The sequence below is a fragment of the Abramis brama genome (assembly GCF_963993115.1).
Source record: "Abramis brama genome assembly, chromosome: 8".
NCBI lineage: Eukaryota > Metazoa > Chordata > Actinopteri > Cypriniformes > Leuciscidae > Abramis > Abramis brama.
The window spans coordinates 10,661,532-10,675,162 of record NC_139970.1 but is presented as its reverse complement, the minus strand read 5'-3'; the positions used below and the strand labels follow the sequence as shown (position 1 = coordinate 10,675,162).

At 36.3% G+C, this 13,631-nt stretch overlaps 2 protein-coding genes across 2 annotated transcripts; both read left to right on the top strand.

Moving 5' to 3' along the window:
• The first annotated feature begins 2,435 nt into the window (after positions 1–2,435).
• hoxd10a (homeobox D10a) lies at positions 2,436–4,744 on the top strand. The gene is made up of 2 exons (XM_084121433.1): positions 2,436–3,234; positions 3,970–4,744. The coding sequence occupies exons 1-2, from the start codon at positions 2,514–2,516 to the stop codon at positions 4,242–4,244; spliced, it is 996 nt and encodes a 331-aa protein (XP_083977559.1). The 5' UTR covers positions 2,436–2,513; the 3' UTR covers positions 4,245–4,744.
• Positions 4,745–6,430: 1,686 nt separating this feature from the next.
• hoxd9a (homeobox D9a) lies at positions 6,431–8,469 on the top strand. The gene is made up of 2 exons (XM_084121857.1): positions 6,431–7,054; positions 7,387–8,469. The coding sequence occupies exons 1-2, from the start codon at positions 6,517–6,519 to the stop codon at positions 7,626–7,628; spliced, it is 780 nt and encodes a 259-aa protein (XP_083977983.1). The 5' UTR covers positions 6,431–6,516; the 3' UTR covers positions 7,629–8,469.
• Positions 8,470–13,631: the final 5,162 nt, after the last annotated feature.

Genomic DNA, 13,631 nt, shown 5'->3' with positions numbered 1-13,631 from the left:
GTAATAATAAGGAATCTTAACATTGACAACCCCTTTATTTATGTATATTTTGTTGATGCTGCTTGAAGCCACGAGAGGGCGAACTCACAGCAATGATCGGACCTGGTGCTGTGTGTAATCCAAGTGCAGTTTTCCTCTTAAACAATGACTATGATCTTGAGCGGAGTTATGTGATCTAATCTAATGTTTTTACGCCCGTTTACTGGCGGTATGTTATTATTGATATTCACTCTTATTCTCAATTAGATTTACCATGTTGCATCATATCTCACAATAACCTGAAAACCGGGAAAATATATTGTAGTCACGTACGGAGGGTATCTTCATCTGCATAGTTGAGGAGACAATTTCAGTAAACATTTTCTTCATAGTCTCAGAGGTTAGCGTGCCTCTTTACAGTCCCCTCTTTTGGAAACGTCCCCTTCGATAAAGAAACCATACATTTACAGAACCACCACGACCATTATTATTATTATTATTATTATTATTATTATTATTATTATTTGTCGTTTTTGTTGTTATCCTTAATTTGGCTATCGTATTACGACCGATTATGGCAGACAGATTTTGTAAGGGTTTGACCATCAGTTCGCTGGAAGACTGCAGGCTTGTGTGTACAATAAAAAAGTACAATGAAATATTCCTAATATCTCAAATGATGGATCATAACAGTAGCTATAGTCCACTACTTATTTAGGAAATGTATTAAACTGCATCTACATCCTCTTATCGTAGGTCTATTTTTTATTTTTATTTATTTATGTATTACACATAAAGGTGAACCAACAAATTAAATAACCAAAAACTCTTTAGAAGATGTAATTATAGGCTTTTTATAGTATTTGCCTATAATTTAATAACCTAGATAATTTATGCATTTAGCATAATCCTAGTTTAATCATTTGACAGGTTTAATTTTGAACAATACTAATACGCTTGGTGTTTATGTGTGTTTTCAGATGTCAGTCCTCTGCAGTGATTCTTATTTATTTATTTGTTATTTATCTGGAAGATTTATCAACTTGCTATTTTTAGTAGGAAACCCACTGATTTAGCGCGTACATGCGTTCTTTTTTGTCTTTATGCTTTATTCAAAATTATGTAAAGAAACTGTGCGCCGTTACGTTTACCTAAAATCAAGATTTCTATAAAATAGTTAATGGCTCATTATAGCTAATTTGATATTTTAGGATTTTGTGTACATAACGACGATATTATTGGTTTGTGATAATAGATTACACACTTGTAACAAGCACATTGCAAATGATTAATTCAGCGGCATATAAAGATAGCAATATCATTTAATTATCCTTGCGCATTTTCATTGTATCCAGTTCTTAAGCAGAGATAATATGATATCCTTTATAAATGCTGTTAAATTCTGCAAACGTATTTGCGTATTTAGTTATTGCGAATAATATACTCTACATGTTTTTCCCACAATAATTTTATAATGATGCATAGGCCTATAACATGTTTTCGCTGAGTGAAAATGCACGTATTTCTAAAGTCAATGTGAAAATGCGTTTACAGCAGTATATCGGCCTATTTTACAAGACAAATGGCATACTAATTGATAAATTCCACTCTGCACATATGAAAGAACTGCATTAATTACACAAAACAGAAATGCCGTTTAAACCTTTGACTTGCGCTATAGCCTATATTTGGCAAATATAGAAACGAATACCTTACATCCTTATAATGATAATGTGACTGATAACGTGGTAAAATACACTGACTGGCTATGATTTAACAAGCAGGGTTTCTTCAAGGTTTCTTTTATTTAATTTTGAAAATAGCAGCAAACAACAATCAAGATAGGCTATTAGGCTACATGAAGTATTAAAAAGTAATAACATTTGAATTTCCTTTGCGTCCGACAAAAAGCTCAATGTGGAAAACATGCAAAATCAGTTGTGTCTATTAAAACATAATTCATGATAAAAACAAACATAGAAAGGATTAATCACAATTTTGTTTTTCCCCTCTTAATCGAGTCAGCGGTGTTTAGGCCTGCGTCCACCGGCTCATTTTTGTTCTGCATAGTCCTCTGCATTTTGCCTCGTGAACTACGAGAACTCTTCAGACATTTCCTGTCGACCTTGAATTGGAATTTAAAGGTAGCTATACAAAATAGACTGTGCTAAATGCAATAATTTATTTTCCCTGTTCTTGCTTTTTGTTTAACAGCAGGCCAATATATGAGTCCAAGTTTTCATTTTATATGTTTTCCTGAAATGGATTTAACAACGTTATTTCGGCAGTCTTGAAACCAATTTCAAGTCCTTGTTCTAGGTGTCGCTGTTGACCACGTCTGAAACTTCAAATCATGTGTCAATGCGCCCACGTGACGGGGAAGAGCCTGCGTCTCAAGGCCATTTTCAAATTTCATTGGTGAGAGTGTCATGTGGTTGCAGAGAGACTCGCTGGTTATACGGGGATTGTTTTGCTAGATATGTCAGCTTACAGAGGACACTTCTCTGCTTCTTAAAAAAAAGAAACTCTCCAAAATGTCCTTTCCCAACAGCTCTCCTGCTGCAAACACGTTTTTGGTAGATTCCTTGATTGGGGCGTGCAGAACAGATTTTTATTCCAGCAGTAACATGTACATGCCAGCCACTGCAGAAATGGGAACCTATGGAATGCAAACCTGTGGACTCCTGCCGTCTCTTGGCAAACGGGGGGAAGTAAACCACCAAAACATGGGCATGAACGTCCACTCGTACATACCTCAAACTGATACCTGGGCAGATCCAAGCAGGTCCTGCCGATTAGAGCAACCGCTCAACCAGATGTCCACCTGCACATTTTCACAAAGCATTAAAGAAGAGACTAACTGTTGTATGTACTCCGACAAGAGAGCAAAGGTCAGTTCGACTGAGATACCCGCGTACTCCAACCTGATCCCCGAATCATGTTCCGTTGAGAGTCCAGAGATCCCGGTCCCTGGATATTTTAGACTAAGTCAAACTTACGCGACGGCGAAAAACCCGGACTATGACAACGAGACGATGAGCCCAAACACTACGTTAATGCAGCTGAACAGGGTGACTCCAAAGTCGCAGTCAACGCCCTTTGTCGAGGTGGAAAAGAAGCTTGCGCTCGATCGGGACACAAGGAGCTCTTCCCCGGCGCAGAGTCCAGATCCCAAACTCAGCTCGCTGGAGGAGAAGCATTGCTCAACTGAGGCGTCTGTCTCCAGCCCTGAATTGCCATACAGAGAAACCAAAGGTGAGTACAATAAACGGATTAATCGCGTCTTGGTGTAACGCGAACGCTCTAGCATCATAAAACCCAATATAAAACACAAACAGCCCGAAAGTCGTAATGTTTAATGGGAGTCTTTCTCAGGTTGCAGTAAAAGCTCTAACAGGAAACGGCGCTGCGAGGGCGCGTTAACATCAAATACCTTTTGTTGCAAGTGACTTGACATTCTTCTTTGGTCAATATAAGAACAGCATTGGTGAAATGTATTTGAGACTTAATCCATTCAGCACGAGAATGAATGCTCTTTTGATGTAGAAATCATTCATTGCTATTTATTTGATACTGACTGAGGAGCTCAATATAGTAAAGTCCTATTTCTGGTGCAGTATCTGAAAACTGCATATAAAAGTGCATTGGTTATAACATGAGGTAATGACTTAGGCTATATATAAAAAGACAAGATCATGTGTTAACCAAACGCAAAAAACAGAAACAAAACATTAAAATTCATTAAATAAAATTACGTAGTAGAGATTAACCAACACTTGAATACTGGTAACTTGTGGGCCACATGGACAATTATATATATTTTGACTCAGTACGTTACTTCTAATGATCTGTAAGTGTAGGTTTAATTATGACAGCCGTTTTAACAAACGTATGCCGTCTATGTTTTTATGTAGAAATAAAACGTGTCCTATTTTCCCTGTTTGTTTGGCTGATTCTGTCTTCTGACATTCTGTCCTTTTGTTTTTGCAGAATCCAAAAACGACACACCTACGAGCAACTGGTTGACCGCGAAGAGCGGAAGGAAAAAAAGATGTCCATACACAAAACACCAGACCTTGGAATTAGAAAAAGAATTTTTATTCAACATGTACCTGACTCGGGAGCGCCGTCTAGAGATAAGCAAAAGCGTCAACCTTACTGACAGACAAGTGAAAATCTGGTTCCAAAACCGCAGGATGAAACTTAAGAAGACGAGTAGAGAAAATCGTATCCGTGAACTGACGTCCAATCTTACTTTTTCGTGAGCATGCAAACAAGTGCAGATCAAAAACTTATCACCCTCATTTCGGTCAGTCTATGTTCTCCTGTATAATGATGACATGAGGGCAGTGTGCATTGTTTTGGCTACTTTCACGTTCCAATGTTGTGATCGTTGCTGAATACTTGTCATTTGTTGCTACATCTTTGATTGCATTTGAAATGTGAAGCCTGGTGTAATTTCATATGTTTCACAGGGTATAAAAGTGGTGTAAGGTCTTAATTTATAAAAGAAGATTATAGAAACAGGCTGTTTCAAGCGGTTTCATTTTAGCGGGAACCGAGCAAAAATGTGGCGCCAAAAAGCCATGACTTTGGACATGAAAGCACATTCGAAAGTGAATATCTCCCATTCTTTCTCCAATGAAAACGTACATTTATCTGAAATAATTACGTTTAAAGATGTCTGTATAATAGGTGTTTAAATATGTCTGTATACGTGCATGTTTGTGGCATGTGGTCAGTGGACTAATAAATTGATAATGTCATAATAGTGTTTTGGTGTAATATTTGGTGTAGTGTTTCTAAACCACAGCTTAATAAAGATCATGTCTCGCCCCTCCCCCTTACAAACACACACACACCCCTAAAGATAAATTACAAAGGTAAATATTTTTTTCTTCTTCAAAGATAAATTAGCAAATACAAACTAATATACAAATAGGGGTACATGTCAATTGACGTTTATTTGAAAAATTAATTACACTGTATGTTCTGATTACCAAAAATGGACTGTTGTGTTCTAAAACATTTAATAATAATAATAATAATAATAATAAACGTGTAAGTTTTTCTAAATAGAACCTTAACTTAATTCAAAATACGAAAATGTAACCCTATAACCTTCAAACTTCAACGTCAATATCCCAAATTTCAAATTATGATACACCAAAAAATGTGGCGTACCAGAAGAATCTGGGCAAACCAGAAGCACATAGAGGTTTGGTAAACTAAAGGTGAAAATGATTTGGTCCGTCATTCCATACATTCATAAACAACATTTTGTTTAAAAGTTTTCATGCAGATGTAATTATTTTCGTCTTTTAATACCGATCCTTCCACGCGTCTAAAAAAAGTATATTTCTAGCATCGCCCACTCACTCTCTATAATGTGCGCACACAAACACAATGCCATACACCTCTGTAAGCATATGCTATGTGTTCAAGTGTGTGGTCACAGATGGAAACACAGATTATCATTTTGACCGAAATTGTAACGGCTGAGCTCTCAGTGACAACTTGTCGACAAATAGGCTAAACCTGCACGTTGTTTTCTTCACACAAATTATTTTCTCAAATTAAGATGAAATATGTAATGCATTCGTCTATATTTTGTATTTCCTTGTGTTTACATTTCCCTTGACTTAATCCCTTTTTACACAAATGATCTATTCTATTTGATCTAGGCCTATATATAAACTTCTATTATTTTGGTAGATTAACATTTTTACCACCAGTAATTCAATCTCGATGTAGGCTACATTGTTATCTAAAAAGATCCCAATATTGCTGTATTATTATTGTTATTAATGATAAACACGTAGGTCAAGACACTTTGAAATACCAAGAGTCTGTTTTATTAAGGGAACATTAATACATAATCAAATGCACCTCATAAAATTTTTATTGATACACATAAAATACTATGACTCTCTTTTGAATAAGTACCAAAAATATACAAATGTTTCTTCCTGTGTCAATCTTACAACACCTTACAGTCAGCATCAAACTTACAAAGACCGCATAACAGATCTTAAAACTAAAGTAGTTTATAAAATATGAGAATCTGTGAGGCTGTGGTGGTTCGTTGTTTTACAGCATGTTATTACATTTATTTTACGATGACTTGCAACTCGGTACTCTATAAAATACTTTACAAGGCTAGACTATGACATACCTTATGACGAAATTTTTGCAAGATTTTACACGGCTGGAATCGTTTGTTAAGGTAATAGTGAGTGCAAAAAATGGGTGCATTAATCTGACCTTGTTATAAAAAAAAGAAACAGACGTAGTTTAAAGAAAGATGAATGCAAAATATCACTACTAGTTCAGATAAAAATAACTTGTCTTTTTTAAGAGCACAAAATCAAACATACCGTTATCAGAGGACTGATTTACTCTCTGTATTAGTAAATATGATCACGTGATTCATGCAACCAATCACTGAAGATGAAGGCAGCAAAAATACTATGATTGTTCAGAGGCAAGGTTTCGGAAACAGAGTAACGTTTTATATGAGTTCGAAGGGATCCAGAAATGTCGACTAGTTCAGCTCTCAGTAGCTATTATGTGGACTCTATTATGGGGCACGAGACGGAGGATGTATACGGAGCGCGTTATGTCCAGGGTTCACACACCGCGAGGCCGTCAGGTGTGGGCGAAAATGCGGACTTTTCCTCGTGCAGCTTCGCTCCCAAGTCAGCCGTGTTCCCAGCGTCCTGGTCCTCGGTTCATCAGCCCTCTCCTGCTGCAGTGTCCGGGATTTACCATCCATACGTCCACCAGACCCATCTTTCTGACAACAGATACGTCCGCTCCTGGATAGAGCCAGTCGCGAACCATATCTCTTTATCGGGGTTCCACTCCAACACTCGGCTCAGCGGTACAAAGACTGAAAGTTTACCCTCGAAAAGGACTGAAAGCGCGGCGTTTGAAGCAGAGACGCCGGTGGTTCCCGAGTTTCGCTGCAGCACTGTATCCGTAGAGAAAACTACTGAAGAAAGAGTTGAAAATGATACTTCGAGCCACGGCGAACCTAAAGACGAAAAACAGCAACAACAACAACTTGACCCAAGTAAGTAAAATGAATTGCCCTGTGATTTACAACTGTCGAACTGCCCTAAACTGGAAGTTTTACAAACCTATAAAAGTGTCCGGGCTCTTACCACTGGCCTTCATCGGTGTAGTGGCCATTAAAAAAAAAGAAACTTTGGAAATAATTGCATTCACACAAATGTTTAACACCAATTACACAATATTTTAATGGTTAAATATGATCGTATCTCCGTTTCTGACATGGTCATGACCTTTCTTGTGGAAGTTAAGCTTATGTGCATGGTTTTCTTTTCACATTGTTATTATTATTATTATTATTATGTTTTCTTTAGCTTGTTTCTTTCTTTTCAGGCAACCCTGCTGCAAACTGGATTCATGCGAGATCAACAAGAAAGAAACGTTGTCCGTATACAAAATATCAGACTCTGGAATTGGAAAAGGAGTTCCTTTATAACATGTATTTAACGAGGGATCGTCGCTATGAAGTCGCACGAATCCTGAGTTTAACAGAGCGGCAGGTTAAAATCTGGTTTCAGAACAGAAGAATGAAAATGAAGAAGATGAACCGAGAGAGGAGCGGTAAAGATCCTTAGTGGAAAGCGTGCTTCAACTCAGCAGCTCATGTGCGTCCCTTTAACATATGCTTGGATTAGGATACAACTTTTGTGATTTTTTTTTGAGTTACCCAACATTGAATTGGCATATATTCTATATATATATATATATATATATATATATATATATATATATATATATATATATATATATATTCTGAGTCAAAATAATTATTTGAGTGACTTGAAATGAATGGGTATTTCACAACGATTTCTAAAATAGTTACATTTGGCTTAAAACGCCCTAAAAATCGATTTCCCAAAACCATGGTGGAGTATTTCTTTGAAGATCTGAGAATTCAGTTTTTTCTTTTGCACAGTAAAATTCAGCGTCAGTGGTTTCTTATCATTACTCATCATAATAATGTCTTATAGGAAATTAGGATATGGTCCGTGATCTGGTAGTTCTTAATCTGCTGATCTTTACATCTTTGTCCATAATGCATGCAAAACCTCTTCACCCTCATGCAGCCACATGAATAATTTACTGTGCCTTTAATTTCTTTCTTTTTAAATTGGACATCGTGTATTCAATCCCTTATTTCGGATTTCTCCTTACTAAAATATTGTATTTCTCGTTGAAGCTTTTGTTGGCGTGTTAGATGCATCAAAAGGTCTAAATTATATAAGTAAAACGAACTCCTTTTTGGTCTATTTTATGTCTTTTATTTTGGTCACAGTGAAGCTCAATTGTCTTCAGTGCTGTATAGTGAATTTGGGTGTAGACAAGCTTTGTTGAATACTCAACTTGTGCACTTACTGTGATAATATGTTTCCCTTTTAGACCAATTTTTACAAATAAATTTCAAGTTCGACATGCGTACTGCTTATGTACTGATATTTTACATTTCAGTGATATGCGATCAGCCTCATTTTCTTTCATGCTGAACACAAACTAGAGATTCATTGTTAGAGAATATTGGGGAAAAAAAAGTTTATGATTAGGAAAAGGTGTTGCAAGGAACCCCAATTTATCGTCAAACCTGTACCAAGAATTGCTTTAGAGCAGGGAGAAATTGGGTCCAATAAAGCCATAGAAGAGCTAGACGTCTGGTCTAAATGAGTTTATGGTATAGGACCGTTATTGCTCTTCTCTTTGAAACTAGCCTCACTGTTTCTTTGTATCTGTACTTGCACACAAAAACACAGACACTTTTTGCGGGGCGTCTGGTCGATGTATTGATTGTGAGACTAAAGCGGCATCGACCCCCCAGTAGGCCTACACTGAAAGTCACGTTTATTCTCGAAATGCATTTCCACTCCTAATGTTTCCACAAACCTTAAAGCTGATAATAGTTTTTGATGTTACAACAAAATGCAGCAGGGATTATCAACGTAATTAATTTCAGTCATATATTCGTTGCAACACTCATTTTAGCTTATTAACAGATAGGCTTCAAAGTGTATAGACATGCCTTGAAATGCGAATAGAAAAAGGAATCATGAATGCATCCCGCTATTTCAAAGAATGCAACCTTAATCAGGGGTGCACATTATTGCCACTAGAGGGCATAGTTGTTCTGTGAAAATAAAGGACTGTATGTGCCCGTGCATACTTACTAACAGGAGCTTAATGAGAATTAAAACACGACAATTCAAGTATCTAAATGAATTTGCTTCCGGAAAGTTAATATTTCGGGACAAACATATGCGCTCAGTTCTCCCAGTTTATGCATGGTTAAAGGTGCATCTATAGCACTTTGCAGGGTCTGTTCTGAATAGATGTAGGGTTGAGAAAAGGACAGGAACAAAGAAATTTGGACAGCTCCATGTATCCCAGCATGGAGCACTGTGTGGGCAAATATATTTCAGCTCAGTTTTGGCTAAACGGATAAAACTTTAAGCCTATGAATAGGCCTAGTTTATTAATGACCTATAACGATTGAGCTAAATGTTAAGCGAGTTTTCTAGCTTATTTATCTTTACTTTCTCTTTGACATAATGTTTCTTTCCTTTCGAATGAAAGTATCCAATACAAACTGAATCATCAGGAGGATAATCAGAACAGTCCAGGCCATTTAGAAATGAAAAGTAAAAATGGAAGCTTTACTCAACACAACATACAGCAACATATATAAATATAACAAAGCCGTTTTATTTGTTTTAAGCAAGCACGCACGACAAACATAAACGCTCCTACATATATTTACAGTTAATATAGGCTACTTGTTTTTTGTTGTTGTTATAGCGTATAATAGGCCTATATATAAGCTATTCATGCATCTGTTACAAAACAACAAAAAACTTAATGTAGTTTTAAATATGTTTTCTATAAAAGCCTGTCGGTACTTCATGTTTCAACAAAATAGTGCAACCTTCTTATTAATTATCATTATTATCATCATCATCATCATTATTATTATTATTATTAGTAGTAGTAGTAGTAGTAGCAGTAGCAGTAGCAGTAGCCTATAAATTAATAAATGCAAATGTAATGTAAACACATACGCCGAGCAAGACTTTCGCAAACCCCAAACGGAAAAAGAGAAAAACACAGGCTACAGTTAATCTAATTTCCCTCTCCTTCCTCTCCCTCCCTGTCTCTCATGTGAGCTAAAGCAAGCGTGTTTAGGGTCATGCAGGAGAAACCCTGACCGATGGATTTGGCTCTGGGCCTGTTCACCAAACAGAATATTCAATAACAGCAGCTCTCAATCATATATGATTCCACTGGCATTAATAAGTAACGATCTGACACCATCAGTTCTCACTTTGTCGACCCTTCACAGAATTGCGGATCAACATTTCCACAAGATGCTGAACGGTAGGCATGCGATGGCGTTCGCACTGATGCAATAATTTCATCTGTTTGAGAAATCTGTCCAGACACAGAGCACCAGTTATCAGACGAATCCTGCTGGAATTACGTGTCACTGCGACGTCTCTTTATTTTACGCACACGATAACTTTCACAGACAGCGGGTCTTTACGACACTGCGAGGCCGACCGGGTCGCTACAATACCGAGCCTGTAAATCGTCCAGTTGTGATCCTGGCTCGGAACCAGTATACCTAAATCAGCGCTCGCCCCCGTCTCTCAGATGTTCCCTTGGATGAAACTTCAAGGTTGTCTGCCGTAAAATCTGTTTTCAGATTACTTTGATTATAAAGGCGTTCCCTTTTAAGACCCCCACGACCACCTCTCCATACCTCCCCATTATAGCTATTCTATGCAAACTTGAATTAAAATGATACATTTATGAAAGATATATATCTGTCCATCTATAGAAAGCATGCATGTTCAGAAGCATGTAGCCTATTTATGCAGGCATGCTATTTTTGCATTAAATTGCCTGCAGTGACAAATGGCATCTCACGCGTTAAAAAATTGCAGCTTTTAACTGATGTGTCCAAATAAGGTCAATAAGAAAAATACCGGCCAATAATTAATGTATAACCTAGCCTACTTATTTTTGAGAGTGTTATTTGATTTCGCATTATCAGCCACGAGTAAAGTGATTTATTAATATTTTTCATTAGGCCTATAGCCTATTTGCGGTAATAATAATAATAACAATAATAATAATAATAATAATAATAATAAAAAGGTGCATAGCCTAGTCATAACATATAAAATTGCTAGGTAATCTGTTGTCTATTGTAAAACTCCGTCCACTGAATTGCTTAGAGTAGGCTATCAGTCGTTTTGACCCACAAGCAAAAAGTGGCAAATGTGTTTAAATTTTAAACACCGACAAATTATCCAGATTTCTGAGTCTATTCTGTGTTCATTTGTTCGTAGATCGTTTTGCTGAAAGCAAATTGTGAGAATCATATTCAGAACTGTGCATTATTGCTGTTTATAAAATGAACAATTACTAGGCTATTATTCTATTTTAATATATATATATATATATATATATATATAGGCTATATACATAATAAGACATTTCATATATAGGCTATTTTGTTTCCATATCATATCGAAATGCATTACGTATTCACATCTAATAAAATCTACTGTGAGCATTAACTTAAAGCACGTATAATTGTCATACATTTTTATTGTTCGACGGTTCTTGTTTTTACTATAGGGAAACATGTTTTTGTAGCGAATTAGGTCAGTTTCAGTTTTTAGCTAGGCTTAAATTAAATTAAAATTAATTTGAATTATTTAACTTATTCGAAACAGCATATTAAGAATGCTTTAGTGTTTTTGTAATTTCTCTGTTTCTCTCTCTCTCTCTCTCTCTCTCTCTCTCTCACACATTCCCTCTCTCTTGCTCTCTCTCTCTCTCTCTCTCTCACACACACACACACACACAAACACACACACACACACACACAGATGTCTGTGACTGTATTTTCTTTGCTGAGGAAGTGCAGCTGGCTCAGTCATTATGTGCAAAAAACTATAGGCTTTGCGGCAGCCCAGATTCCTTTTTGTTAGAAGACAATTTACAGCTTTGCAATAGATCTTTTTATGAGCCTGTTTCGACGGTCATTGGATGCCACTGGTCATGTGCAGGACGCAAACGTCTTCGTGACCCCTTTTCCTGATTTCCCAAGCGATTTTCCCACTGCATTCTGTGGCTTAAACGCTACAAATCCAAAATACAGAGTGTTATCATATAATTTCTCTCTCTCTTTTTTTTCTTTCTTTTTTTGCCGTGCATGTCTATCTGTGTTAGAGATCGAGAAGACAAACTCGAGGCCGATTGCGTAGGCTGTTGTCAGATCAGAAGCTAGACGGCTGCTACAAGAGTTGCATTTCTAAACAGTGCAACAATACAGTAGGCTACTGGACGACTGATCTCAAACCAGCTTCGCAATATTCAGCAGCAGTGCAGGACGAAAACATGGATTATAGGGCTTTGTTGGGTAAGTTTATATTTCATAAGATTGAACATGCTATCGTGTCAGGATACAGGTTTCTGGTTTGCTATTATGATTTCAGATTGTGACGGCAGCATTAGCAATCTCATTAAAAACAATCTTACTGTTTTTGCAGTATTTTTTTTTGCAGATAACTCAATTAGTTAATTTTGGATTGCACTAAAAGCTAGAAGAGTGCTGTATTTCTTGTGTTCTTTAAATGCTGATGGCCTTTCTTTACTAGATCTTAAAATGTGATTTTACTCATGTTTGATTTGATCTGAATGTGAAAAACATGAACCTTTACAAATAAATACTTCCCAATAACTGATATTATTATCAGCAATAGTTGAAGTATTGTTGTCGTTCAAATGAACCAGCAGCAAATCTTAAAAATAAATAAATAAATAAAATAAAATAAAAATATGTAAAAATTATTTTACGGAAATAAAAAAGTAATGCAAACCTTCAAATGATGACTGTTCAGCAGTTACGCGTATGATTATTGCAAGCAGATTCGTGGATTTACAAGTAGTTAAATAAATTAAATGTATGATTATTGCAAGCAGATTCGTGGATTTACAAGTAGTTAACATACATTTTATGACAGACCCTTTTTGTGATTTTTAATTTAAATGAAGGCTATTAACTTAGGCTATTTCGCCAGTGTCACATTTATCCACATATTAATTATATATCAAATAATGAAGTCTGAGTAGAATGGCTGTGAATCATTATTTTAATGAACAGATTTAAGATAGCCTATCTATATAGAAAATCTTTAATCTGTGCATAAAAATAATGATTCACAGCCATTCTTAATACATATTCAGACGTTATTATTTTACCTACAATTAATTTGTGCATACAAATAATGATTCTTATATATTCATGCGTCATTATTTTTTATATAATTAATCTGTGCATGAAAATAAAGATCCACAATATAAAATAATGATTTTGAAAGTTTGGAAACCTGTGGAGGACGGTGGAGTTGTGCGTTTTAATGTATGCCTCCCTTAATGGTGAGAATGGCGCAGTTTTTTGGGAAGGGAGAGACAGGCTGTGCGGGACAAAGACAGTATTTCACAGTCAGCTGACAGGCAGAGGTATTTACAACCTCACTGCAATGCGGCAAAACAGATAGCGTTAGAGGAGCCTGAACGAG

Bases quoted from the DNA above. Each gene is read 5' to 3' on its own strand.
- hoxd10a (XM_084121433.1), top strand. From the start codon at position 2,514: ATGTCCTTTCCCAACAGCTCTCCTGCTGCAAACACGTTTTTGGTAGAT. The intron at 3,235-3,969 runs GTGAGTACAATA...TTGTTTTTGCAG, and splicing joins GCCATACAGAGAAACCAAAG to AATCCAAAAACGACACACCT.
- hoxd9a (XM_084121857.1), top strand. From the start codon at position 6,517: ATGTCGACTAGTTCAGCTCTCAGTAGCTATTATGTGGACTCTATTATG. The intron at 7,055-7,386 runs GTAAGTAAAATG...CTTTCTTTTCAG, and splicing joins ACAACAACAACTTGACCCAA to GCAACCCTGCTGCAAACTGG.